Source organism: Trachinotus anak, unplaced genomic scaffold, assembly GCF_046630095.1.
Source record: "Trachinotus anak isolate AG129_WGS33_773 ecotype Australia unplaced genomic scaffold, CSIRO_AGI_Tana_v1 ptg000020l, whole genome shotgun sequence".
In the NCBI taxonomy this organism is placed as follows: Eukaryota; Metazoa; Chordata; class Actinopteri; order Carangiformes; family Carangidae; genus Trachinotus; species Trachinotus anak.
Genome location: NW_027273871.1, coordinates 7,247,169 through 7,273,853, shown reverse-complemented (window position 1 = coordinate 7,273,853; position 26,685 = coordinate 7,247,169). Strand labels below are relative to the sequence as shown.

General features: G+C 40.9%; 1 protein-coding gene across 3 annotated transcripts in view; it reads right to left on the bottom strand.

The window, feature by feature from the left end:
* Positions 1–26,685, bottom strand: part of LOC139637378 (rho GTPase-activating protein 7) — a 96,450-nt gene that overhangs the window by 34,513 nt on the left and 35,252 nt on the right. Inside the window, exon 1 of one of the 3 annotated variants that reach the window (XM_071506045.1) lies at positions 2,100–2,253. The exons of the other annotated variants lie outside the window; for them this stretch is intronic. Within the exon in view, the coding sequence (XP_071362146.1) occupies positions 2,100–2,112 (13 nt within the window). The 5' untranslated portion in view covers positions 2,113–2,253. Of the gene's footprint in view, positions 1–2,099; positions 2,254–26,685 lie in introns of those variants that run through there. 3 annotated transcript variants of the gene reach the window in all.

The window sequence follows — 26,685 nt, the reverse complement described above, 5'->3', positions numbered from 1 at the left end:
TTTCCTGTCGCTACATAGCTAACATTAGCATTAGCAGCTGTATACTTACCGGTCCAGAAGAAACGTTGTGAGTTCATCATCAAACATCATTACATAACTCACCGACAGCTCTCCAGCTACTTTCATATTTAAAGGACAGATTTGAAGGTGGTGTCAGTCTTGGTCAGTTATGGAGGGTGAAGTAAATACTAGCAGGTCGAGATGGTGGGGGGGTCCACCCATGTTGACATAGGAAACCTTCTTAATATTTGTGAAGTTTTTAATTAATTTTTTTATGGTAACCATGACTGGGACATTTTCAGCACCTTTGAACTCTCTCAGTAACTTTAATGAACAAAACAAGTGAGAAAGGCTTGATGTTATTAATCAGGTGTCGCTAAATTATTCAGTAAGGAAAAAAACGTGGATAGTTTGGGCTGCAAAATTTCTCACCTCTACTGTGAATCTGAAAGTTTAAGTTGTCCTGTGGGTGTCTACATTTTTCATAGTTAATGAGCCACTTGTGCATTTAGGTAGAAACAACTGCAGCTCATTAACTGTTCAGGAGAAACAAACACCAACAGGGCTCTTGATTAGTTTGGGGTTTCATTACACAGTTTTAGAAACACACCCAAGTTAAGCTGCTTTTGAAAAAAAGTCCACTGATATATGATTATTTATGAGATACCACCTACTGTACCTTGTTTTTCTAGCACTGTTCCCATGAATATCTGGCGAAATGAAGATAAAGTGACACCACACAGATATCATCAGTGCCTACAGAGTAGTTTGCTCACACCCAACACTTTGAGCTATTCAACTATCGAGAAAAAAAAAAGAAGCACAGAGACCCCACTGCTACATGAGCTGAGCAGGAAATGGACCAGCATCCACTGCAATGAAGGTGTGAAATTCTACTTTTAATGATTAGACAAGGAAAACTCTCTTGACTGCAACCTGCTCATCTACTAATAATTATGTTTTACTCTATTTTACTTTTCTGCCTCCCATCTATTTACAATTGAGTCACTTAAAATACACTATGGATGGAAAACAGTTTTAATTGCTGCTCAGTGAAAGAGATCTTTAGCTTCTTTCTCCAGTTGCAGCTCCTTCTGAATTTTAAACAAAATTGGTAGCCAGACATTACTTAATTACTTAATTATATTACTTAATGTTAATATCGATTATATTTGCCTATGTTGATGTTGGCCTGTATATGATAATGAATCTTAGCTTTAAGCACTGGTACTGATAATGTTTTGATTCATTGAAGAAAATGAAGCTCTGAAGCTTGAAGTTCAGTCAAATCACTGTTACCTAAGATCATTAAATCACAATTACAGTTTCTTCATATTCTCATCTTTTTGACATATTATATTATCCACCACAAACACCCACATTCAGTGACACACAACATGGTGAGGAAGGTTCATGATAGTAACCACAGATGTTACCTTTCAAAGCAAAAAGACAAGAATAAAACCAAAACTGCAGCCATCGGGTTACAGATTTCGAAATAAAGGCAACCATTTTTGAAAAGGTGTGTCTTTTAAAGTTTTCAGACAAAAACTCAGTTGGAGTTTTGTGGTTTTCTTTAGCTGATGATCAGTTCTCTCCAATATGTCACATTTTTAAAGTAACCCACGCACATTCTGAGCGAATCCTACGCGTTTCCTGCCAGAGAAAAGGCTTTTATTCTACCAGAGTTCAAAACCGCTCTCATGATGTTTTCAGGCCCACGTCTTTCAAACAATAAAGAACTCTCAGTCGATACTGGAGTGCTTCAAATTCCCTCCTTCAAACAACCCTATTACACTTTGATTTTCACTGCTGATACAGTATTTAGACAAAAAAATAAGTTGAAAACTAGGGGCCAAAGCTCCAGCAAAAGAGTAGCCCAGAAGCCATATTCGGTCTAATGAAAAAGGCTTAATTAGGCCCCCGTTAATTACAGCTTGATAAGCTAATTAGCAATCATCAACTTGATGAATATCATCAAGCACCAATTGTCAATTGTCATCAAAAAGAAAACAAGCAGAAGTGAGAAGCTGAGGTTCTCATTATCTCCCTGTCTGTCACACAACACAACGCAGGACAGGAACTGAACTCGTACTCACTTGTGATCAACATGCTGCTGAGGTCTGAAGTCTTGGATGGGGGGAATTTAACAGACTTCCATGTTAGCCTTTAGAAGTGATGTAGGTACAGATAAAAACAGAGTTTTAAAGAATTAAATCCAAAAGGAAAGGTCATACATCCAGTGCTGGAGCGGAGCAGTAAAGTCCAGTTGTGCTGGTCATGTTGGGCATCGTGTTAATGAAGTCATTGTTGAAGATTTCCCCTTTCCCCTACCACTCCCCTTCCTCTGGCCCAGACTGGACCATCTGAACACCAGGAGGGGGATGTCCTAAAAATAACCCAAAGGGAAACACTTCAGACACTCGAGCGCCTGCCTGGGGAGGCTGAAATTACTTGATAATTTCTGTGACTGTATGAGAAGTGGAAGAAATCATGAACAGGCCGGTGAAATCTGGGCGATAAAATCTGTAAATGTTGAATGTTGCCGACCCTCCCTGGAAGGAAATGATGGATCCCTGAGCGAGCTGGCTGCCCACTTGGTAAAGGACTGACCACAGATTTCCACAGAGCAGCTCAGTGCCTTGCAATTTGTATTTTTTTCTCTTTTAAAATAGTATAATTGGAAATAGGCTGTTGAGAGAGTCAGAGGTTCCTCTTTGCTTGGAATGAGGTGTGCGGTGAAACTCACAACACAGATCAATACTCTCCTCTCCTCAGGCCCTGCATCACAACACTGGGATGGTTAATTTGCAAAGAGGAAGAGGGAAAATTAACAAGATGAACTTCTCCTCACTTTCAGATTGATTACTTCCCACCAGCTCCAATCTCTAACCTTCTCATCACCTCAGACGTAATGAAAGACATATCTGAGCGGGCGAATGACTCAACTCAAGCAGGATAAAGTCCTTGCCGTGCCCTAATAGTGTGTAGTTCTTCAAGGTTTCATCTCGGCTCAGTCCAAGGTATACCATTAGCATTAATGGTCTTCCATTTAATGCGTAGGTGTTTGATTATGGGCTTTTAAATGTGAATAACTCCCTCGGAGGAGAGGAGGGGAGAGGAGAGGAGAGCGGTCTGTGTGATTCGCTACATTAATTCACGAGTGGAGGAGGAGAAAGTGGGAGTATGTAAACAACTAATGGACTTTTTCCACTGTCTGTCGGGAGTCGCAGAGCAAGAAAAAAGGAAGAGCAGAACGAGAGAGAACACTTGTTTTCTTCTCTTTGGAAACAGTTCTGAGAAGAGGCCTGATGAGTTGGTTCATAGGTTAAAGGTGTGTAATACCCAATATAGTGCTTCAACAACATTAGAGTCAAAAACCTGTTCAGGTGATTCCCACATTCTGCTGCCATTACAACAACAAGGTTGAGGTAATATCACCAATCACCAATCAAATTACTCTGTCTGATTCTAACTGGTTAATTGGAAAATGTTTGTGTGTGTTTGTGTGTGTGTGAACAACCAGTCTCCATCCTGACAGCAGCAGCAGCTGTTCTGAGCAGACCAAGCAGCAGTTTCCCGCTCAATCAGTTCTATCGCCTGCTTCATATTTACTCTGATGGTTTACAACGTCTGTGATTTATGGAAACATTTGGGACATTTGGCATCATCAGATCCCACTGATGTACGACACACAGACCCACTCAGGCTTCAGAACAGGAGCTGCAGAGATCTTTGAGGAAGGGGTTGTCCAAACAAAAGCACTGGTCATTCATGTGGCGGCGTGATATTTTTACAGTGCAGTTAAGTTTACAGGGATTGTCTGACTTTAACGCTTTACACCACAGTTCTTGACATGTGTCTAGTTCCACTACTCAATATGGTTTATATCAATGACGAATCATGTGAGAGCAGCGACTGTGGAAGGCTTCACTCTCAATGACAAACCCATAAAGAATTAATCACCAATTTGGCAGCTGTACGGAGATTTTTTGTCTCCTTTACCTGATACTTTTGGCACATTGACTGAATCAGTCTCCCTGCTCTCATCAACCTTGTACCAGCAGCATCAAGCAGCTGTCTTCATCAAAGAAGCTGTGGTGAACCTGCTGCACTGTACCTGCCCGGCACCAGAGAGCAGCCACACAGGTGGAGACCAGAGGAGGCAGCGGAATGTCAAGCAGACAGGGGTTTTGAGAAGTTTGTCAGATGGTTGTGTGTCTGTGGACAGATTTTGTCACTGCAAGGTGCAGTTGACATCAAAATGAAGGCTTAGTTCGTAGTTGTGAAGACATATTAACTGTAACAACAAGCAGATTATCCTCTTTCAAATGTTATGAGAAAAATTTAAGGGGTCGATTTCGACTCAGACTAGTATTCCAACAACCCTGCTCTGTGATGTGGAGCATTTATGAGCTTAGAGATATTTTCTCAGGAGAGAAACTTTATACCTGTGTTATTTGATTTTTTTTTGAACACATGGACAGCTACCTTTAGACCATATGGACCTTTAAGTCTGCTGTTTGCGAGGCAGGTGATGTACTCTGAGTTCATGAGAGCTAGTTTGCTGAAAACAGCTGCTGGAAAAACAAGCTCGAGAAGAGCTGAGACTGAACCACACACTAACATTTGGAGCCATAAAACCAAACACTGATTCATAATAGAGCTGAGGGGAATTTTCACATTACACAGCGTCACATAACCCATTGCTGATATAAAAAATATCAATTAATGCAGCTTTAATGAAAACTTCTTGTCCTCTCTGGGCTTCTGTAGCAACAGAAAACTCTTGAAACAAACTTCACAGCCATTAAATAACTCACCAGCAAAGACATTTTGCCCCCAAACCTATTCTGATTACACTTGTACTTATGTATTAATTTGCTAGCAGTGAAACCCTCCTCCCAGAGTCGCACAGGAGAAAGGCCTGCAGTCTCCGGAGCTGACAAGATGTTGACTGTAGAAATCAGGATTAAAGCAGAGCTCGGGGCCTGACCTCTGGCGCTGCCAACAAAAAGACTCTCTCTGTCTCTGCTGTGTAGAAAGGTTACACAAGACTGCGTTTCCTTTTCCCAAGCAAGAGCCTCACGGGCGTCAGAGGAGGAAGAATCCAACAATACTCCCAGCGGATGGGGCTTTTTGTGTGTGTGAGTGTTTGTGTGTGATATGCGTCTGAGTGTTTGTATATACGTGTGTGCGTGTGTTTGGTGTTTGAGGGAGGCCGCTACAGTTCGTGGAGATGTGATGTGTTGTGTTTACTCTCACAGCCTTCACCCTGCTGCATATTCACTGCTGCTTGCGTGTGTGCTCTGAGGTGTGTACATGGTCCAGTTTACTTTACGTGTGAATGTGTGTGTGAGTGTCTAATCTGAATCCAGCCTCAGAGGCTTCGGGGCTGGTATTTCCGATGCAGCAGGACAGGAAGTGGCCTCTCCTCTCAACCCTGCAGCGCACACTCTACACGACCCATCACTTCGTCTGTACGTGTGTGTGTGTGTGTGATACCTTGTAAATATTGTATCTGTATCTATTGTGTATCTGCTACACACAGATTACAGCATGACATTTGAGCCCAAAAGCCAATATTAGAAAATCTAAACTAGTAACAAGATGATTAGTCAATTCATCAACAACAGTTCTGAATATTGATTTGAATTGTTTAAATGTCCCATATTTTACTTTGAGTGTTGATTTCCATCAGAAGATATATTTGTGGTATTAAGAACCAGAAACCTTCTTCTCTCTCAGCCTCTTCAATGTGAGGATTTTGTGAGGATCTTTTGTCTTTGTTGTCTTTGGAAACTGAATATCTCTGCTGCTCAGACAAAACAAACAACCTGAAGACGTCGTCTCAGCCTCTGAGAAACTGTAAACAATCAATTCGTGACTCAAACTCCTCTGAACACACCCAGTTCACAGCCCATCTGTCGCGAACGTGACCCGTGAATCAACTGTGTGTTTTAGGACATACAGCGAGCGACTGTTTAATAAATATAGGTAAAATGTTCAGCTCCTTACTTTAGCATCTTAGCTTGCTGAGCATTGCTAACTAGTGCTACTTTCATGGCAATCCATCCAACTGTTGGTGAGATATTTCACTTTAAACCATAAATGTCACAATGGCACCAGAGGAAAAGTTGGTATTCATCCTCTGGGGAGCATGAATGTCTGTAGAAAAGCTGCTGACTCAGACTGGTTTCAGATTCCATCCCTGTTTATCCAGAGTCATAAAATATTGACCATTTGTGTGAAATCTTGAGTAATGTCTAAAAAGTGTTTTGTGAGGTCACACTGACCTTTGACCTTTGACCACCAAGATCCAAGTGAATGTTTGTACCAAATTTAAACTTACTGAAATACGGACGGACAACCCGCAAACACTATGCGTCGGGGCCTGGCTGTCGCCAGCGTGGAAACATAAGAAGTGTGAAGTTTGAAGCATCAACTGGTCGTCAGTTAATTGATAGATGAGATCTGTCTGCTACAAAATGACCCACTCAGCTTCATCGCCAGTGTTGTTGACGTAACAAGTAGAAATGGCTGTTTGGGGATTTGCCTGATGGATTACTTTCTTCTTGTTATTTCTTATAGAGTTCATCTTTCTCTTGTGTGATTGATACAAATCTAAAGTGCCTAAAACTTTTGCACAGTTCTGTTGATGAGCAGAGGTATCCTGATGTTGGCTTGTGTACTGCACTAAATTCTATAAAGGAATTCCATCACCAGAGACAACGATCGAACTAGTTATTTGTTTATGTGCTGAAAACCCCCTCTTGTAGTTGTATGAATAAAGACTGTTGAGCCTCAGACACAAAGAGTTAATAATGTGATGCTGCTGCTGCAAAACCTCTGAAGTTTGAGGTTGAGCAGGAGGGTTTGCATACAATGTCTTCAGATGTGCTCAGTTCACACCTTGAGCAACTCTTTTTTTTTCTTTTCTTTGCCTATAGCACAGCAGACCAGATAGACTTTGTGCTGTTATCAAGTTTATCTTTGGAAGGGACTGAAAAAGGAATGAAGAGTTATGAAAGATCAGCTGCACTGACATTTCAAAGTCTTTTCTCTGGTCCTGAGCAGATTGATACCAGACTTAGTTCTGCAGTACAGTTTATTGAAGACACTGCTGTGGTGGTATGGATTGGACCGTAATCAGGATATCTGTAAAAACTTTGCTTTTTTTAGCAATCCCTCCTAAATCTATTTCAGCACAAGGCAGCCAGCACCAAATTTCTTTCAAACTATGCAGTGAACACAGCACTAAGTGATTTTGTTTCTCAAGCTGGCTCTTTCAGGGAAGCAGGCCGAGGTAATTAAATAAATCTCTCCACTATCCTAGTCGTCAATTCTGTGGCTGCCAGCGCGACACACATCTGTGCCACGTTTTGGAATTAGAATGATGCCATTTTCTCCCAATAAATAAGGATATATGACTTAATTTACACATCATAACTGATCCCCTTCCGCCTCTGTGTAATTTAGGTAACAGCATGAACGTTATGGCCATCGCTCCTGCAAAAGGTTCCTCGCAGGAATCAATGTCTTGATTTAATGCTTAAATCCTGCTTTCTTCTTCTTTGGTGGAGGTAAACATTCATTGTATTGTTTGACTTTGCAGGGGCAGGTCCTGATTCAAGCAGAGTCCCATGGTCTTCGCTGTCACTTTATTGGGAATCTGATCAGAGATGCTCTTTATTAGCACTTAGGAATGATCTAAGAGTCTGAAGTAATGGGCCGTCCACACACAGTTCATTTGGAAAGTGTCTTTATGAGGACTACACCCTCTAAAACCAATGGTTGGGTACTCTGGCAGCAAACACCGCAGACTTTCTGGACCCCTCTTTCCTTGCCAGTGTTGTTGTCTTATATTCAAAATCTGCCGCTTGTTTTTGCCAAATGATCCGTATCTTGAGTCAGAATAAACTTGTGTTTCATTTGTATGTCCCTCCAGTTTCATTTTAGCTGATTGTCACTGCAAGAGAAGGGTTTCTGATATCTGAGTAATCATCAAGAAAATATTACAATACACAAGCATGTCTTCCTGTGATACAAAACCCAACATGTTGTTTATCTAAATTCACAATTGCCCAAAAGGGCAAAACGCAATCACCCTTCATCTCTCTACAACTGTAAAACTAAATTGCCAAGAGGTCTGGAGTTCAGATATTCAGCTGTTATGTATGGGAGGAAGTGACTGAATGAGGGGCCTTGAATTTAATAACAACTCAGAAATGAAAAAGGGACGAAACATTAAAAAGGTACAAAGCTGGTTTTAGGTAATTGGTTTTCAATCTTCTTCAAAAACAGTTAAACAGAGAGGTTCTGTGGTCCTCTCCATCAGCTGAGCTGGTGCTGCAGCACCATTGTTTGCTTACAGCTTCTAGCCTTTGTGTCTTGATAACACCTGTAAGTGAAGGCACCACTTTCACCAAAACACTGCATACGCATCATATCATCTTAGTTTTTTGTAAGAAGAGAACATTTTGTAAAAGGGCCTGAGGAGAACTTCATGTTGCCCCCAGAACAATCATCCGCACACCTCAAAGCTCTGTCGAGTGATGTTGTTGATTGACTCTTAAAGGTCGTCAGCACAGCAGCAGTGTGTGGATTCTATGCAGCTTTCATCCACTTTTCACAAGACTCCACTGTAGAGCTGCCTGTGCAGTGGGAAAGGTAAAGAGTAGAGGAAACTGGCGGCTGAGGAGACTTATTACTGTAACTAACCTATTAAATGATATCAAGGCTCACTGCTCTGCATCCGAGGAGCAGGAAGAAGAGAATAGCTCCTGTACGGCGGCAGGTGTACCTTCCTTCATCACCATGGTTACTATAATAACGGCCCAAGCTAATGGCTTGGTTAGGTTTAGGAAAAGATGGTGATTTGGGTTAGTTAGAAAATCTTTGTTGTCATGGTTACAATAATAACAACAAACCCTCTTGGTTAATAGAAACAACACAAACTGCTACTTTCACATGGGAATCGAACACCGCTCTCTCATCATTACTACGACCACTAGATGTCGCCTAGAAACAAAACCTAACTATTGGTCAAAATAACCTGCTGACAGTCTCATGATGTACATCTCATGCCACTGTGCAGCTAACAGCTAATCGTCCAGCTGTGTTGATACATACTGTATAGATCTAACTAATTCACACCGAACTTTGGGGGGAGGGGGGTTGTCCCTCTGGAACCAGTTGTCCTCAGTACACGTGTACACAGTTATTTATTCAAGGTACTTGAACCACACTGGCTGTATTTTGGCCTTGTTGTCCTGCTGATTAAAAGTTTGCACAGCCACTGCTCATGCATGAAACACTAGCAAAAAAGCCACAAAACTATTAAATGCTCCAATAAGATGAAGATGAACCCTAATTGTCATGGAGGAAGCTCCTGTCTGTCTCCAGACGAACAGCAACACTTCGCTGTGACAAGAATTAAGTCAAAGCCAAATGAGGTTCTCCAGACTGGGAGAAAAAAGGACGGGGTGATCAAATTAAATAAGACAAGAAATTAAGAAGAAAGAGTGAAGTTTGAAGCACCCACTGGTCGTCAGTTAACTGATAGATGGAAGCTGTTTGTTATGAAACGCCCCGTTCAGCTTCATCTCCAGTGTTGTTGATATAACAAGCAGAAATGGCTGTTTGGGGATTTTCTTGATGGATTACTTTCTTCTTGGCATCTTGTTATCTTCTTATAGAGTTCATCCTTATTTCCATGCTAAAACCTGAACATTACCATACTGTCAGCCATGTCTCTTTCTGATGAATAGCCAGTCGTGGAGGAGTTTATTAAGACTGGGCAGATGCGAATATCTTCACCTGTTTGAAAGCAGCATGCGTGCCAAAGGAATGTCCTCAGATCATTTAGGATGAAAAGGAAAATATTTAACGTACTGACATTAAAATCAGTGGTGATTTGCTAAAATGATGCTGCTTTAGTTTGAGAGCCACATATGTGTGAAATGTTCAGTGTCCAAATAGAGTGAAACAGTAACTAGAAAATAAATACAAAGATAGAGGAGTGAGTCCTTCTCAAGATAAAGTTAAATATGGTCGAAAATTTGAAAAGGTAAATACTGAAGAACAATGATGAGAAACGTGATTAAAATGTAAATACTGAAATAATAAAAGTGAATAAATAATCCTAGAGACAGATACAAGGCAAAGAAACTGGAAAGCCAGATAAAATTCAAGCTTATAAAAGATTTACACTCTGCCTCACAGCATCTGACGCCTGGTTCGACAGGCGCCTTATCCCGCTGAGTCACTGGGACGCCCCACAGCTGAGCCTTCCAACTGTACTTATTGACACCACACTATAAATAAAGTGCTCTCTGTTGTTTTGTTCTGGGCAGTGGATGGAAACCCGGGGACACTGCCAGGGGTCAGCAGAGCCTCTGGCACCATGTTCAGAGATGTTATTATCAGGCTTTCAGCGCCATTATTGTTCCACGATTCCTCTAAACGCCCAGTGTGACAGTTGGCCTGCACTGGTGTAGTGTTTGACATCGTCCTCTGACAAAAGTCCAGGGGTGGAGTCTGGCGAGGGAAAGTAGCTGAACGTGGAGCGACTCTGTCCGTCCTCAAAAACAGAGAAAGAGTATTAAAGGTCCAAAAACATCTAAAACAGTTTCTCTAAACTTCATTTAACATTGATGAGAATGGATTATTCACTATAGCAGGTGAGCAACATATCAATGTATTAACAACTCCTGCTTTAAAGATTGATAGCTGTTGCCTTTATTTCAGATTCAGGTTCTGTATTCTCCACCTGCTGCATCAGAAATAAACCAATTATACACATTTCTAATCAGGTCTTCTGGGCTTTAAGTAACTTTGCAAGGTTTAACTAGTTATGACTTGCTGACTTAATGTAATTACGTCATACAACTCATGACTTTTACTATTTAAACCTGTGCTATCATGGCTTTAACTTTTAACACCTGTGTTATCATCACTTATTACATATTAATATTATTACTGAAAGAAAACTTTATCCACATTGAAGGTTGGGTTCAGGTCCATTGTTTCACTATAAATAAACTGTAGCTTGTTGTTCAGTTCAGAGCCATGAATAGAAACTGGGTCAAGGTCACACTGATCACAGAGGTTTGAGTGTTCCCACCAGGAAGTCCCACTCCAACAGCAGCTTCACCATCTCCGCTGCCGTGAGTCCATCATCGCCTCCAACTCGAACACCTTGTCCAACAAACCTAACCTTGAACACCTCTGCCTGACATGGTGATCCCAGGGTTCACAGCACAGGCAGCTTTGGTATGGCAGGGTCTGGTTTCCTCTGCAGTGATCTGTAGCTCCATCTCACCTATACAATTTCAAACCCCGTACTTCTTGTTTTTAGAGTGATTTATTTTATGTCATTACAATGAGGCCAAATCTCAATAGAATAGGTAAAACTCACTGATGCTTGACTTGTGCACCTCATGCAGTTAAAAAATGATTTGCATTCAGTAACTGCATGGCTTGTTCCTACACTGAAATACTGAAGTTTCCCGGCAAAACAACATGTTTTTTTTTCAATTTAAAAACCAGATATAAACTCAGTGCTGTTCACTGACTGGTTAACATTCACTGCTCTCATTAGGCATCCTTCCCTGCTGCAGTTAATGCTGTCGCCTACTGTACACCACCAGGACGCCTCTGAACGGACCAGGTTTCATCAGAATATAACAATCTCACATAAACCACTGCATCGACAAAAAAGCAAAAACTTATGAAAAATTCAAGAGTTCAGGGAAAGATACTAAACTGGCAAGAGACAAAATGGAGAAAACAGTGCCATTGTTTTCTGCAGTGCCTCCCATCAGCTTCCAGCAGGGGAGAGGAAGTGTGGGATATCATGATTTAATCAGGAACGAAGCATGTGTTAAAAACTGAACATCAATTTTTAAAATTTACTCTGCAAAAGATGAATACAAATGTCCTGAAATATCCCCTACAAAATCGTATAAGAAATTAATTTCACTTACGTAAGATGATGTGAAAGTCTTATTAAAGTAAAGCCAAATAAACACACACAAACACAAACACAAACACACACACACACACACACTCATCATTTATTCATCAATTCCTTTTGTTAACACTCATGTAACACACACAGTCAAACTGCAACTGTGCAACATGCACAATGATCAGAGCCATGCACTGAATGTATGTCTCTGTCAGTGTGTGGGTGTGTGTGTGTGTGTGTAGACCTCCTCTGTCTGCCCTAACTACAGTTTCATCAGTACAACGCTGAGTGTTCTCAACCAGAGAGAAATGAGGGGAGATGAAGCCTCATTAAGAAGGCAATGATGGTTGAGAGAGAGGAATTCACACACACACACACACACACACACACACACACACACACACACACACGTTTCACTATCCCCGTGGGGACCTGGGACATCTCTTAGCCCCTTACCCTAACCATCACGACACCCACACCAGAAGCAGTCTCACCGAATCCCCACAGGGCGTTCAGGCCAAAGTCCCCTCTAAGATATAAAAACAAGCCCTTCTACACACTCATACACAAACACACACACACACACACACACACACACACCTCATTTACTAAGAGACAGGAGGATTGCAAAAGATAAACTGCTTTTCATTATGTATTTAACCTTTATTTAACCAAAGAAAGTCAATTAAGAACAAATGTCATTGTGGGAGGAGCAGAGGACAAGCTGTCTGCAAAGGACAACAAAAACCTGAATAAGGGACAGGGAGGGATAAGGGACACATTTCTCACTTTCTGAGTCGTTTGATGAAAGTCATTTGACTTTAGAGCTACAACACATAATGTTCAGTTGCTGGAAGTTGTGTTCTATTTGAAGCTTGGGCAATATTAAAGATAAACATTGATATTTGATATATGGTTCTATAGTTAGCTCAAAGCTATTTTTCTTCAGCAGACAGAACAGGTTGTACACTATAATAAAAGAACAAGTGAATGTGACAGAAATGAACTATAAATAAAGGTTTGTATAAAAAAAACATATAATCCAGAGTCAGTGGTTGCAGAGTGGGTGTTTTGTGTGTCTGGGATCTTTGACTTTGTTTCCAAGAATGAAAGAAAAAGATTGATATCGATCACAGGTCTGTGTGTAGGGATGGACCTGGGATTAGCTTAGCTTAAAGACTGGCAGCTAAATGCTAATACATCTTAGTTTAGCGTATTGGCATTTGCTAATTAGCTGAAGCTGATCTGAATGTCATTTAATTTGAAAGTATTCTGTCATCCCGCTGCTGAGAGGTTTCAGTCTGAAGCGAAGTAGAGCGTTGATGCTAACAGGGCTAAAAATACCAACAACTCTAAAGCTTGTTTCTTTAAAACAACAAGATCTGAGTGTGTGAGAAATGAAAGATATTTTTCAAGAAGTTAATTGTTCCTCTGAATAAATAATGAACAGGAAATAGCACAGAGAGACATAGTGGAAATCTGCCCATTATTCAAAAATGTGTCTTGGTGATTGGAGCTTGAGCACAAACCCAGATGTTACTCACTGCATTGATTTATTGCTAAAATATGGATGAGTAAGTGTAAAGTCATGTTATTAATCAAGCTACATGCATATGTTTCTATATTAAGCCAGGTCAACACTTACTGGCATTTAGCTGGTGATTGAGTTATTGAGGAAACCCCACCATTATTTCCCAGGCAGAGCCAAGATGGCTGACCTCTGGGATTTCCTCCTTCTGCTTTGTGACTTTGATTCTGTGTCTGATACAAAACATGTTTTGTTTTTGAAGACGGGTATGGCATCGAGTCATTATGTGTGTGTGTGTTGTGGCTGTGCGCATGTATCGTATTGTTGAGTGTGTGTCATACCCCACTCATTCCTCAGAAAGTCATTACCTGAGAAGATAATTACCATCAAATTGACAGTCTGGAAAACTCATTTCTATTTATGGTAGCAGACGAGAGACAAACATCAAATGTGAAGTGACTTGAAAAAAGCACAGTGAGTAAACACACAGGCTCAGTAACAGACACACAAGATGTTCCATAATCTACACAGACCACAGAGGGCTACTGAATGCAGCCAGGAGGGCAGCGGGGCAACATTTGGACTGTTCAAATGCCCCTTTGTCGAGACCAGAGGGCAAAAGTGAAGCATGGAAGTGTTAAGAAAATAAAATCCTGGTTAAAAAAAGTTTTTTGTTTTTTTTTAAATCACGATGACATTCAAAGTACTCATGATTTCTGAGTTTTACTAGTTGCAACCGGGTTTTGCAAAATAATCACTGACTACTTGTTGTTGACCAAATTATGTAAAAACAATAAAAAACATCAAAAACTGGAATCAGTTGTTCGCCTCCACCAGTCAGGCTAGTTTCAGATTACATCCCTGTTTAACCAGAATCTTGAGTAATGGCTAAAAAGTGTTTTGTGAGGTCACACTGACCTTGACCTTTGAGCTCTGACCACAAAAATCTAATCAGTTCGTCCTTGAGTCCAAGTGAACATTTGTGCCAAGTTTGAAGGGATAATGGGAGAAATGTGTGTGAAATGTGTGGAGTGGGTAAAGCAGCAGTAATGAATGTTTTTTACCACTTGGGGGACAAGGCAGCAAATTATCACTTTAAAAAGTGGACATGGCTAAAGTGCTGGGAAACAGTAGGTGTACATCGAGCAGACACAGAATAACATTATCATTTATAAAGTCCAATATTCACTCTCCTTTTAGCTCTGTTTTATTCTTCACCAACTCCTGAGAAACAAATCAGGATGATCAGATGCTAAATGTGCATCATAGTCTCTCCTGTGTCTGTCTGTTGTTTTCTGCTGAGCTGGAAACAAGGTTTATGAGAGCAGCGACACAGTAACTGTGCCATAAAACAAAACCTAAGAGCTAAAAGATGCTGAAATACACCTAACAGCTCATTCATAAACTGCAGAGATGGGTTGTAATTCTCTGTCAATTATTGAAATATAAATATTGATTAATGCAGCTTTAAAGTAATTGTCTCTGTTATACGGTTCCCTAAAAATGAGTATTGACTTTATTTATGTGTTGTCTCCTGCTTCTTGGGGCTGAGTCCACATTTTACTACACAATAAAGCACTTAGTGGTTTCACCAACACGTCTGTATCAGTGCATCTAAATACAAGAGGAAACCTGGAGGACGTCACTGTGTTACAGTGTGGAGATCAGGAGAACTCAAAACACTCTCACTACCTCTTTCTTAGCCTACAGTCTTCGAGTTCGCCTGTGACAGCAGCAGCATCCACACCTCAGGGTCTTTGTCACTGTAGCGTGACTGCAGGAAGTCCCCGCCCAGAACGCTGCGATCCACAGGGTGATACAGCCTTTTATAGACACGCCGTTCTGACCACTCCGTCCTGTTCGCCTGCTCAGGAAATCCCTCCGTGATTAACCGGCCCTTCCTGAGTGCCTGGGTGATTGCCTGTCTGTCTATTTCTCTCCACAGTAATGTGACTGTCTGCTCGCCTGTCTGGACCATACCCTACATCTGATTACCTGCCTGCCCATCTCTCTGCATTCCTGCCCGATGACTTTATTCATTTAACCTCATTCTGCTTTGCTTTAAAGGAGCAATAAGTATGATTTTTACAGCCCTGTGGCACAAAACCCCCTACATGTTTGCAGATCAATAACAGCAGCTTCTTCAACTTCTGGGATTTCTGCCTGCAAAAACTTAACATCTCTTCAGCTCTGGAGAAGCTGGTGGACTCTGGTTGCCAAGAAATCTTCAATGGAACTTTGTGATGTCACAACAAAGCAGTCACCACCCTAAGCCACGCCCCAAGCCCCACCCACCTGGATCCACCATCCAACCTTGCAGAATTTGGTTTCTCTGAGTGTTTCTTTAAAGGCTCCGAGTCTCTCTTCTGATTGGCTCAATGTTGTTACACCACAAAAGTCAAAATATTTGACCTTTAAACATAGGTTTAGGTTTAGTTCAGGTTTAGATACAAACAACTCAAATTGGGCTATATTTTGTTAAGGTTAGGGGACCTTTGTTGTCACGGTTACAATAATAATCGCTTGGGGAAGGTTAGGTAACGACCTTGGTGGTGGTTAAAAGAAACCAACGTTGACTGTCGACAGGAAATAGTAAGTGAACAGCACATTTTGTCGATGCAGACTTTGTAGCTCCACAATAATGTCACCTGTCTTCCCCTCTGCTCCAGTTGCCCTCTCTCTAAAGGGCAGTTACTAACAGAGAATCTTGTGATTTATTTGATGTCTGTATCAAGAGAAAATGGGAGAAAATGTTATATATAATTGTTGGTTGCTGAAGAAGCTGCAGCTGTTCAGAGAAAAAACACAATGTGTGCATGATGCTCTTAAAGGCTTAAATATGTTTAAACACTGATCTGTATGATGTAATGTCTGACCCAGTCAAAAGGCAAAAGTGTGTGTACCTGTTGTGAATGACCTCACTCAAAGGTGAGGGACTACTTTCAGATAGTCTCTCCTCCAAAACATTCACACTGTAGCTCTTGCTTGTTCAATAGTTGTGAAAAAAAAGGCCAGTTTCTGCGTGAAGTGGCTGAGATTGTCGGATTTTCAGTTTTGAATCCTCTTAAATTCTAAAATTCAAAACAGCCAATCAAATGAGGTTTAGACTTTCTGGGGTTAAGGCCACATCTACATCATACAAGATTTACTGTTAATACATGTGATGATAACACATTAAAGATTTCTTTTACTCTCATCTAATATCTCCTACTTAGAATCCACAAACATGATATTCTTCTTATGTTAAGATTACTTGAGGTCCTCTAAGCAGAAATTGATTGCAAAATATCTAATAACAAAAGAGTGATTTATGCTCCAACAAATTAAATATGACATTTTTGAAGTTGTAGCAACAGAACATCTTCCTGCTCTTCTGATTGAACAACATTAAAGTCTCACTTTCTGTTTCTTTCTCTCTCCTCTCACTATCTCACACACACTCAGTTTCTCGAACTTAATTCCACTTCACATTCAACTCCCAACTTCCAATTACTCTGGCGGGGCTGACTTCTCCGCCGCTGTCCCCTCCTAGGGCCTATAAACCTTTGATGGGAACAATGACTGATAACTCAGGAACAAGAAAAAATTAGGCCGCTTCGTTATCGGTGATTCATAATCCACTTCTGAGGTGTTAATGGGGAGCCGTATTTAAGATGCCAATGTTTAATATACACTTTCTGCAATTGCACTAAATCTCCTGCAGTTTTTCGGTCCGGGGAGGGTGTTAATGGAAGGAGTGGAGGGGCAGGTCAGACTTGGCCATCTGCCCAGGATGGGGCTTTGCTTTTGGGTTTTCTAAGCACTTTGAAGGACCTGGATCTACAGCTTGTGGATAACTCTTTCACTCTCAATCTCTCTTTTCATCTCTCTCTGTTGGTCTCTCTTTGGGTTTTATTTTTCCCTGTTTTTCAATCTTTCTCCTTTACTCAGTGTCACCATCGGTCTGTGTCCGATTCCTCTCTCTTTCTTTCTGGCTCAGTTTCCCTCTCTGGGCGTTTCTCTTTTCATCTCCGTCCTCCCTTTTTCTTGCTCGCTGGACTGTTAAAGGAATACTCCACCTAAATGCTCTACAAAATCTGCTGCTTGCTTCTTCTTGGGGGGCGGGAGATGCAGATGTAGCGGTGATCAGTGGTGATCCAGGTTCACAGCGATAAGGTGTCAAAACATCAGCTGGTGGTGATTGTGGCTTGATAAGAGCTTTGACCATGTTGCGTTTAGAAGACAAGAGGTTGTAGTACGTCCTCAGAGCAGCGCTGCGTCTTCAGGGCAGACTGGGGGCTACAGTGAGTTGTTGTTGGAAAGTGACGAGACGGGCTGGGGCTAGCTGGTTAGCATGCTAACTTCAGTAGGAAAAAAGAGACAAGAGTTGACATTGGTGTTGCTCTTGGTGAGTAAAAGAATTAAGTTTGGTGCTGAACTTGCAACATGTCTGCTAGACTGGTAACTAAATAGCTGTTAATGCTAATGTTAGCCATGTAGCAATGGCAAAACTTACAAATACCTCCTTTTTAAGAAACTCTCTCTACAAACAATGTTGTTCCACCTGGAGCGTGCTCCCCAGCCTTCACATTTCTTGTGCACAGACCCACCGTAGCAGATAGCACATCAGAATTAGCTTTGAAGCTAACTGACTGGTTATCATGCTTGTTAGCTGAATGCATTTGTGAAGTTACTACTTCCTCCTACAGCTTGAAAGCAGTTGTTACCAACTCTTAAACCAAAGACTCTTTCTTTGTGATCATTTCAGCCTGTGAATCCTCTATCAAGTCGTTAATGCTCATAACCTCATTAGAATCTGATTTCTCCAGAGACTCAGGGGACTGACACAACGTAGTGTGACTGGACTTGTTCAAAATATGAGATTTGTATATATATATATATATATATATATATATATATACACACACATATAGTTGGAATGTAAAGTGATATCAAACGGCCAATTTAAGGTACAAAAATACGTGTAAATTAATTAATTATGAACCACGTCAGCCATCTGTTAGAAACTTCAAATTGCTCTAACTTGTATGAAAGCTGCCATACAAATAAAGTTTGATTAATTGATTAACTGATTTTATAACATGCCCCAATGTCCAACCTAATTGTTGGCCAACACGTTGCATTGTGGGTAATGGCCCAGTTTTTTGAGAAGAATATTTGGAATAAAGTGGACAATAACTCCGGTTCTGCTGCATCTTTACAAAATCAAAAGTGTCGATCGAAGACCAACAATATTACAAGAGTGTAACACGAATTTGGTGGAGTAGTTTTAGGTCTTTAACATTGGGTTGATGAAAATATATTTAAATGTCACCTGTTAATGATCCACCCACAACTCACCACCTCCCCACTTGAGAGAACATTAGTGCTGCTTGTTATTATAATGATCTATGATTATAAACCTCTCAAACTGCTCCAGGAGCTCCAGTTTGTGGACATTTGGCCACAGTTTTGAGGAATAAAGGATTTTGGAAAATACTGAGCAAACACACTGATGCAGGAGCAGTGGATTTTGCTGCAGTGGTTTGAGAAGTTTGACTTTTTGTTCTTAGGGCTGCAGGGCATGCCATGCAAAGCTTATATCATCCAAGTTACTCTCTTACACACCTCAGACTGTGCTGTGAAATGTCTCTGCGCAGTAGTCGATCTCGAATATGAATCACGGAGAACATAATAAGGTGCAGTGAGACTGATGAGACCGGGAAAACTGAAACGTCCAGCTCGGAGGAACAGTAAAAGTACATTCATTTATATCCTAATTGCCACGGTGAGTCAGTCTGAGCTTTCAGACTGCAATCCCTCTGACATTTGCCTTTAATGCCAGACTTAATAATATGGACCCTCACACACCACTAATGGATCAATGCAGTTTGCAAATATCAGACCTTTAAAAAGTTCAAATCTCCCTAAGGGATTTGATAATACCTGGAAAATAAACATCATTTAATGGTGGGTTATCCTTTGATTTACAATCCCATCTTATTTCTTCTGTCTGTGGCAGAATGATCAATATTTGTGAACATGAACAGCTCTCTTACATCTAATTGCTGCTGCTAACAGCTTGAAAGGACATTCGCCACTGGATTCTAAGTTCCCACAGACATAGAAATGTCAGATGATGATGTATCTTTCAGTTGGTGCGGAAATATTTCTTGCAGCAGAAATTCCTGCACAACACCACATATATTAATGTGCACTATTTGTGCTACAGTTACAGATCAGGTATTAAGATTTAAATCTAGATTCTCCAGCAGACAAAAAGTCAAGCAGCCTTCTGGTTAAAAGGTAATTAAATTGTTCACTCTTTCTAGCACATGATGCAGCAAGAAACAACCTTGATTTTCTAAGACACATATTTGTAGCTTCAGTGGTTGAAGGTCTCTTTACAAAAAAAACAAAGATAATCTCTGTACTTTGACAAAGACTCTCATCCTTGACTTGGTTCAGTCCAGAGACCTGCTCATCAGCACACTGCTCAGGTGAAAAACTTTACACATAGACGAAAGGTTCACTCACTGAAGACTGACAGACCAACTTTCTCTACAGAAAATCCACATGTGCCATTTTTTTCATCATATATAAATCCAGCCTATACTTTGGCTACATATTTTTCTTCCAGCCCAGTATACGCCCAGGTCCAACGCCCAAGTCAGGCCCATATACAGCAGGATTGTCAGATGCTATTTCCACATCTGGACTAACTCTGGTGCACACAGAAAATCTTCCCGCTCTGATCCAACACTGAGGGATATCTGCCCAGATGTGGAAGAATATGGGCCAGTGCGGGCGTGTTGGGCCAGAAGGTCTCAACCCTTGAGAAAACTGTGTCTTTAGCTGCTACGTGTTTAACGCTCTTCACCAGCTAGTCACTAACTTCAGCCTAACTTTCACCTGGTTTCTGTCCCTTCATAAAGTCCACCTCATAAAATGAACCATTTTCCGTGGCATTTTGTAAACAGTTCACATCCTGCCATCACTGCAGACCAAAGCCAGGAGCCCGGTTCTCACAGCAGCCTGCCTCCTCGTATTAGGAGAGTTCGGAAAGAAGCCTTTGACGAAAAGGTCAGGCCACCTTTCGCTATTGAAAATCACTGGCTGCTAAAGATCATGACATTAAAGGTATGAGCTGAGAGGCCACAAGAGAGCAGCAGCAAGGAAGAACAGTTGAGACAGCGGTGGCAAAGACGGGTGGATGGAGGGATGGGAATAGAAACAACAAGAGAGAGAGAGAGGGAGAAAGAGAATAAAGAGAAGAAAGACGGGAGGTTGACATTAACAACAATGGAAAAATACTCCATTACAAGTAAAAGTCCTAAAAATTCAAAGTAAAACTACATCAGAATAAAATGAAGATATAAGTAATAAAGAATATTGATCAGCCTGTATTTTAATGTTGCAGGTTGTCCAAACTTCTGTACTACTACAATTTACTGTACTTTCAGGCATCTTCATGTATAACATGGCAGCATTTTGTATGGTTAAGATGTGAACTGCAATTAGTACACATGCACACTTGGAGAATATACTCACTAGCAAGTTTATTTTTTTGCACCGATGCATAGAAACATCATAAATGGGTTAGAATAAAGCGCCTTTGCTCCTTCCCTGATTGCACTAAACCGAGAAACAAGCCCACAGGTCATCCGTCAGCCGGTTATTATGACCCATAGTGAGATTTTGTTGCTAGGCGACATCTAGTGGTCGTAGTAATGATGACAGGAGCAAAGGGAAAAGTGCGGTGACATAGTTTATAGAGCGACAAAGTCCACGTCAGGAGGAGGTTGGGGTTGGGGTGGATTAAACTTTTATTTTTGTTTTCATCACCATCTCTACAGAGACTCACAGCACTGTGAGCATATGAGTAAATTTATGGGCAGAAAGGGAGACATGTCACCTCTGATGATAATCTGCCTCAAATAACTCCATCAAGAATTATCTTGCCATTTTAATCTAATTTTGACTATTTTATAATCCACTGGATATACTGGTCCAGCTGCAGGCATGAAATCACGCAGTCATTTGTAGTTGTTGAAAAACTGAGATAAAAATGAAATTGGGGAAAATAAATTTGAGATCCAAAAGCTGCTGGAACAGAAGTGGGTGGTGTTTTTAGCTTTGTTTTATTTGGGAGGACTTTTCCTTTAGCTTTGAAATCAGTCCAGTGTAAGTTGAGCCTCTTTAGCAATTACAACATTTTTACATCTGGTTTACTGGAGTAGATTCCAACATCTGTACATCTGGTTTACTGGAGACCCCAGCAGTGTTTACTGTCCTACTTCATGTGTTGATAAAAGTGTTTTGAAAGCACAAACTGTTGAGAAACATTTTGCCATGAAATCAGTTTTCTATCCACAGTGAAACGAGGCCAATGTGCTGACGGCTGCAGCATTAGACATACTGTATGTAGGCTAACGCTGCGCTAACAGAGACTCACTGGAACCAAATGATTAGAGAGGCAGACAAACCCTGCAGAGCAAGAAGAGAAGCCGTGCTCCAAGATCTGCCTTACTGTGTGTGTGTGTGTGTGTGTGTGTGTGTGTGTGTGTGTGTGTTGCTTCCAGTTCAAACATGATAAAAGCTCTCAGATGTGTTTTAGACCTACTTCTGTCTGTGCTGTTTTCTTACAGCGTTGCGTCAGCCTGGTGTATGTTCCTGTGGATGTATAGAAGGAATTTATCTGCCAACAGATTATTCTGCCACAGAGAAGGTGGAACTGGGTCAGCGTCGATCACTGCAGCTACTGTAGCTGTGTATGTGAAGCTGAGACAGTGGGGTTCTACTTTGATTATATGTCAGCTGCCATATTATGAAAATTATTTTTTTAATGCATGGCTTCTGTCGCTGTTGGATGAAAACCAGGAAGTAGCGTAAAATAATTCTGATTGTGGTGCAAATATGTTTCTTGTGCCCCCCCAACAAACGTATGCGCACAACTGCACAGCCACTGCAGACAATGATTAATACCATGTTACTCTCATCCTGGAAAGCAACCTTTGAGCAGCACATCTGAAACCAGCCTTAGTGTCAAATTCATCAGCTGTACTCCAACAGTCTGTCCTGGACTCAAACCATCACTCCACCACCAGCCAGTGAGCACAGATAACTCATTAAAAGTCCACACGGCCTGAATGAATGTATGACAGCACCTGATCACACAATCAGTGCATTTATACAATTCATCATTTTCAATTCAGTCTCAATTCAAGCTGCACATGTGTCCAGCATAAGAGGCAACAGTGACATTATTATATATCTAAACTGCTGATCCCACTCCATAAAAGACAGAAACCTGGACTCACCCATTAGAAGTTCATCCACCGGGCCTCATACTCAGCACTAGCTGACTAGTTAGTGGTTAGCTCGCCCACACCAAGTAGCCCTGTGAGTTTGTAGAACTACATACTTTGCAGACAAAACAGGTTTCAACACCATCCTGTCCCTGAGCTCTGCAGACAGATCCTTCCTCCTCATGGCTCAGTTTCTGCTCTACTGCAAGACCTTATACAGACAGGTGTGTGCCATGTCCAATCAGCTGAACTGACCACAGCTGGTCCCCAGTCACGGTGAAGAAACATCTCAAATCTGATCAAGAGAAATGGGCGGGGCCTAAGTGTCATAGCAAAGTGTTGGAATAGCCAGTTTTTCACTTTTAATACATTTTTAATAAAATGGCTAAAATTCAGTTTTTGCATCATCATTATATGTTGGATTTCTTTATTATTCTAATTTTAACATGAAGCTGCAACATAACTAAATGTGAAAAAAAAGTTGAAGGGGTCTGAAGACTTTCTGAATGCACTGTACCGGGTCATGGTCACAGGAAAAAGAAACCTTTGTTGGTAGAAAACAGGAAACCAACAGTGGTCGACTGCTCAGAAGCACATGTTGTAGTTTTTACTCCACAACATTTAGCTTATAACTACAGTTATTTGTTACTTTGCATATTTAGATTAATAAAACACAAAAATATAAACTAATACATTCTCATAAATTATAATCAAAATGAGCTCCAGCTTTTACAGCAGGAAAATTACAGGGATAATCACATCGGTGCATCAGTAATTATCAACACACAATACAATATAACCACTTGACTCTCTGGCAAACCCTGAGCAGGTTCAGCTCCTCCTCTGGACGGCCCAGTGTCTTTCTGCTGGCGCTCTCTGTGTTGACACTACTGCTGTGTCAATGGACTGGACCCATTCTGATGAATGAGGATGCTGTTGTCTCAATGTGCTCAGTGAATCCTCCCTCATATTGTTCAATTTATGGAAAAGTTTCAGAGAGATGTTGACTAAATGGATCATTTTGGAGGCCGCAGTTTGTGGTGCTGATGAACTATATTATACTGACATGTGTTTCTATTATTTATATAGTAAACACATCGTATAACATATACGTTTAAAACACATCGCGTCACTTTATTACCTCACACACAAAAAATCAAACCTCTCCCCCTGCAGCTCTGGGTCGACTGAGCCCTACAGGGATATATCTGCTGCAAGAGGCAGTTCAAAGCATGTCAGATCAATGTAGACTGTCAGCAAGGTAAACTGCGACTGCATCTGCATGCATGGAGTCGCCCGGTGATTGAACACACTGTGGTTAAGGTCTGGAGTGTTAAGCTCTCTAATTGAACCTTTGATTCGCTGCGACCGACTCTCCCTGTTTCCATCAATAAACCAGCTAACAGAATATTTCTGTCCACTGATGAAACTGAAGCTCTGATAATCTAACAGACTTTATTTTAACTTTGCCCACTGTCTCTCTCTAACCATGTCATTAGAAACATTATAATAATGAGTAATTATTCAAGGTTGTTATTTGACCATGTCCTTTCAGCTCAGTTTAATACTGGTTAACTAGACATAAACTGAACATAAATATCATGAGACACACGTCTTCATTCTGAAGCTGCTCTGAAAAACATGAAACTCCGCCTTTAATCTTGTCCACTGTACAAAGCCTTGTGCAGACAGTGTTTTGATGATTGCACAAAACTGCCAGTAGCAGCTAATTATGCTTTCTGGGAGAATATAGGATCATGCTGGTGTATAATTACTGTAAACATTCCTGAGCCTAATGACAGTTAACATCACTGGTATGTTTCATTGCTTCAGTGAGCTTGTTAAGGGAGATTTCACACATCGTTTTGCAAACACAGATGTATACTCTCTGTCTATAGGTGGCTTTCTGAGCAAAAAGAGCTTTGATTTGTGCTCTCAAATACAGATTGGGTTAAACGGTGCTGAGAAAATGATCAAATCGATCCAACAAAGTTTCGTAATTCCTGTGGCTTTTCAGAAAAATGTAAAAAAACTATTTCACCAATGAACAAGTTGTTCATTGTCACTTTAACTGATTTGTTGGACTCTGTTGTGAAATCTTCACAATCACACAGTCACAGAAGAAAAATGTTGCAGAAAACACCCAAGCACTGCAGCCTGGAAATAAGTGGCAGCACGGCGTCAGCAGCAGGTGAAAACGCTGACCAACACAAAGCACTCCATAAGCTGAATGTTACAGAATCAATATCGTAAGAAACTAAACTGTACTGTGTGAAGGGTTGTTTTTGTTCTGTAGAATGATTTAAAAGTATTTTTCAACAAAGTTAGACCTATGAAGTATCAAACTGCCCTTGACAGAAAGAAATGAAGCAGGAAGCTGACTTATAATAAAAGGTAATAATAAATAATAAAAGGTAATTAATAGTAAGCTTGTTAACAGACCAAAATTCTTTACTTAAAGGTCCATATTTTACACTTTTCTGGTGTTTCATTTGAAGTGTTGACATCCATAAGAAGATATATTTGTGTTTTTAAAACCAGGGTTCCAGGTGGGCGGGGCTTGGTACATGGCTGAGGGCGGTGACTGCTTTGTTGTGACATCACAAAGTTCCAGAAGTCCTGATGGCTGGTTTTAAGGCTCAGTGTCTGAATACAGGCTGTGTGCATTTCTCTGTGGACTGAGGCTTTGATACTTTCACAGTATTAATATAGAACCTAGACCTGCTTTATAATCACAAACACATGGACATCTACCTTTAGACTGGATGGACCTTTAACTATTAACTCTAGGAAATCTTGTTATACTGCAGGTAATTTTCAACACCAAATACATTTGGAAGGAAACTTTATTGTGACCAGATTACATTTACTATAAACGTAACGAGGACATGTTGTTAATTTAAGTGTTTGGTGACTCACGAATCAGAAAAATCATCACAGACAATGTGTTGATTCTTCACCAGAATATCTAATGTCATTCGACTGTTTTATGGTTCTGTTGAGATGCAAAAAAAACCTTGCCTCTGAGCAAAACCCAGGCAGTAATTACTTTGCCACCATGGTGTAATTGGGAAAACAGTTTAGTTGTATAACGTTAATTACCAGGAGATAGGTTTGCTCAAGGGGCAGTTGCCTCAGTTTTGCCTGCTGTCTGACATGACTGGATCTAACAAGCAAATAATAACTTTCTCATCTCCTCTGTTACATTTGGACACTTTTTTCAAAGTGACGTGCAAATGAGGTGCAATCCAAACTACAGCCGACACCTTCGACGAGCACCACTGACCTCTGAATAAAATCATCCAGTTGTTTTACTGCAGATTGTTGTCAGAACAAACTGTCGGTGGTGTCTGGAGATGCTGTGGGTGCCAGTGACAGTTACAGGTGCAGACCTCCATGTTGTCAGTGGATGATTTTAACTTGTTTCCACCAGGTTTCATGGCTTGTCATCAGAGGAGATCACTCTTTGAAAAACAAAACTGCTTCTGTTTGTTTGCTGGATTATAATGAGGAGTTCATGCACATTACCTTCCTCACTGTATTTACACAAGGTGGGCTCTGGACACACATTATTTCATATCAATAAGATGAAGATTATTGGCCATAAACTGACATTTAACTCTGTATTTTCAGTCCATGTTATCTGTGTTCGTCTGAGTCAGTTATTCCAAACCCTCTCTCTGTCTCACCTCTTTCTCTTCCTCTGTCTTCCTACCTGACTCTCTCCGTGTTCGACTCGAACACGACACCTGGTGGCAGGAGACCACCACTGCAACGTGACACTGACCTGTGGCTTTGATGGGAGGTGTTGAAGTGTTCATAAGTGATGTGAAATCTGCACTGATGGTTTCTGGTGGGAGCAGACCTCTGAGATTTGATCCATTAATTTACTGCTGGTG